Source organism: Gallus gallus, chromosome 7, assembly GCF_016699485.2.
Source record: "Gallus gallus isolate bGalGal1 chromosome 7, bGalGal1.mat.broiler.GRCg7b, whole genome shotgun sequence".
In the NCBI taxonomy this organism is placed as follows: domain Eukaryota; kingdom Metazoa; phylum Chordata; class Aves; order Galliformes; family Phasianidae; genus Gallus; species Gallus gallus.
The window spans coordinates 17462065-17464781 of NC_052538.1; the positions used below are offsets into that span (position 1 = coordinate 17462065).

Sequence of the window (2717 nt, forward strand, 5' to 3'; positions counted from 1 at the left end):
CCGGGGATCTCCACAGCAGCGAAGTAGAAAAGCGATGGGAAAAGTTACGAAGCGCGTCCTTCCGCGCGGCGTTTCGGTTCTGTTTTTCGCTCGGGTTTTGGACGGGGAAACGGCACCGGGCGCTTTCGCGGGAACGGCGCGCTCCGCGGCCGGCCGCGCCCGGAGCTCCTCAGCGGTAATTCGGTCAATAAATAAAATCCCTTTCTTCCCCTTGGACAACGACAAAAAATATACAGATGGACGGGGAAAGAGACGGGAAACGCAGAGGGGAACGAGCTCGGGACGCGGTACGGCCGCCGCCCCGCACCGCCGGGCCGCATCCGTGACCCAAATCCCACACGCACACAGACAGAGGGGCGGCCCCGATTGTCCCCCGGCCGCGCTCCGTCAGCTGCCGCCGGCGGGGACGCGCCGCGTCGCATCTGTGCCCGAAGCGGGAGGGCCCGGCCGGCGGCTGGCGCGCCTTTGTCCTCCGCTCCTTCCTCCTCCTCTCGGCTTTTTTTGTTTTGTTTTGTTTTTTCCTTTTTATTTTACTTTCTTTTTTTTTCTTTTTATTTTCTTTTTTTTCCCCTTTTTTTTTTCTTTTTCTTTTTTTTTTTTTTTTTTGTCCGTGATAATTTGATTTTTCTTTTTTCGGCTCGCGGCGGGAAAAAACGTGTTCGGGCTCACATAAGCTGCGGCTGCTGCATAGCTTCTTGGTGGGCCGAGGGGTACCACGACGTGTAGCTGGGGATGTAGGTGCCGGCGCTGCCCGAGGACGCCTTCCCGGAGGCGGAGGAGGTGTTCCACACGGCGGGCACCGGGGGAGAGCCGCCGGACAGGGCCCGGCCGTTGCTCAGGGCGCCGCTCTCCAGGGCCGCCCCTCCCTGCTTCATCAGCTTCTTGAATTTGGAGCGCTTGTTCTGGAACCAGATCTTCACCTGCAACGGCAGCGCGGCACGGCTCAGCGCGGCCCGACCGGGCCCTCACCCCCGCCCCGCCCGCCCCGACGGCCCCCGCCCGCCCTCCCTCGCCCCGCGGTCGCCCCGCGCCCCGGCCGCCCCCGCGCCGCGTCCCGCTCCCTCCGGCCTCGCGCTCCCCGCCTCCCGCAGCCCGGCCGGGACCGGCCCCGCGGACGGGACGGGCGCTCCGCGGCGAGCGGCTTCGGTACGCGCGGCTCCGCCGGGCCGGGCCCGGGGCCGCGGGGCCTCGGGGCGCGGAGGGGCCGTACCTGAGTCTGGGTGAGTCCCAGAGAGGCCGCGAGCTCGGCTCTCTCGGGCAGGGCCAGGTACTGGGTTTGCTGGAACCTCCTGTTCAGAGCCTGCAGCTGCAAACTGGAATAAATAGTCCTGGGTTTGCGGATTTTTTTCCCTTTCCCATTAAAGCGAACTTCCCCTCCTTCTACCACAGTGCTTTTCTCCGATTCGGCCCCTACAACCACAAACGGTGCACAGTAAATAACAGTGATAGCAGCGAGAGAACAGCAGTAACGGCGACGGCGACGGCGACAGCGCAGCGCTCACGGCGACGGGGCGGCGGAGCGCCGCAGCGCCAACAAAGGCTCCGCGCGGCGGTGGCAGCCCCGGCTCCATCCCAGCAAAGTTTGCTATTTTTACCGGCTGCAGTCGAGGTTTAATTACCCTTAATTGCGTACATTGTTTATAGCGCTACGCAATAAATAATGACGGGGACCGCTCCGCGCGCAGCTGGGCTGGGTCCGCTCCGCTCGGCGCCCGCTCCCCGCGGCCGCGGCCCCGCCCGGCTCACACACGGCTCCGCGCTGCCGCCTCGCTCCCCCCCCGGCGGATCTGCTTCGCTCCGCGCCCCCCGCCCCCGGCACCTACCTGTCTCCTCCAGCCGGGGCTGGGCCAGGCCGGAGCTGTTGGGGTAGGGCTGCACTGAACTGATGTAGGGGTTGCCGGAGTGGCTGCTCACCGAGTTCACATAGGGGTAGCCCAGCGGTCGGGAGAAGGACGAAGCTGTGCTGTACGCGCTGTCGGGCTGCGAGTGGCCCGCCGAGTGTAAACAGTGCATGGAATAGTGTCCGTGGGACATGGGAGAAGGAGACATTTGCTGGCCGGGCGGCCCGAACTCCATAAAGACGGCCTTCCCCGAGACGGGGCTGTTTAGACTCTCAGGCATGGTGGTCATGGTCATTTCTCGCCGCTGGGTCTGTGTGTGTGCTCTCTCTTCAGCGTGCCTTTTGGGGGTCTGTTGTGTTTCTCAGGACGGGAAAGAACCCAATTTAAGCGGAACAGGGTTTTCACTTTCCATTCATAAGAAAATGGAGTTTGTCTCTTTGAAAAGTCTGAGCGTGATGCCGCTCATCTACACAAACTCGCCTAAAAGCTTTGACTCAGCCGAGCCGATGAATATTCATGAGCCGGCGGAGCTGATTGGTTCCCCGTCTTGCATAATCGCTTTGGATTGGTCCGAGCCGCTCGGGGCTCGCCCGGACCCCGGTGAGCGCGGAGAGCCGCGCCGGCAGCGCCGCGCCTCCCGGCCGCACGCCCCGACGGCGCCGCCGGACGGCCGGGAGCTGCCGCGGCCGGAGCCGGGGCCGGGGCCGGAACCGGGAGGCATCGCCCCCGGCGCGGTGAGGAGCGCGGGGACGGCCCCGAGGTGCTCCGCTGCCGCTCCGGCTGCGGGCAGAGCCGCGCACGCCGCGCGGTGCCCGCTCCCCGCCGGGGTCCCGCCCGCCCTCGGGCCGCGCCCGCCCGGGCACCGCTCCTAACGCG

At 65.4% G+C, this 2717-nt stretch overlaps 1 protein-coding gene across 1 annotated transcript; it reads right to left on the reverse strand.

Moving 5' to 3' along the window:
• Positions 1-528: 528 nt before the first annotated feature.
• On the reverse strand, positions 529-2274 carry DLX1 (distal-less homeobox 1). Its single transcript, NM_001045842.2, is given in 3 exon segments — positions 529-920; positions 1211-1410; positions 1824-2274. Coding segments are annotated over 3 exon segments (768 nt in total). The 5' UTR covers positions 2137-2274; the 3' UTR covers positions 529-665.
• Positions 2275-2717: the final 443 nt, after the last annotated feature.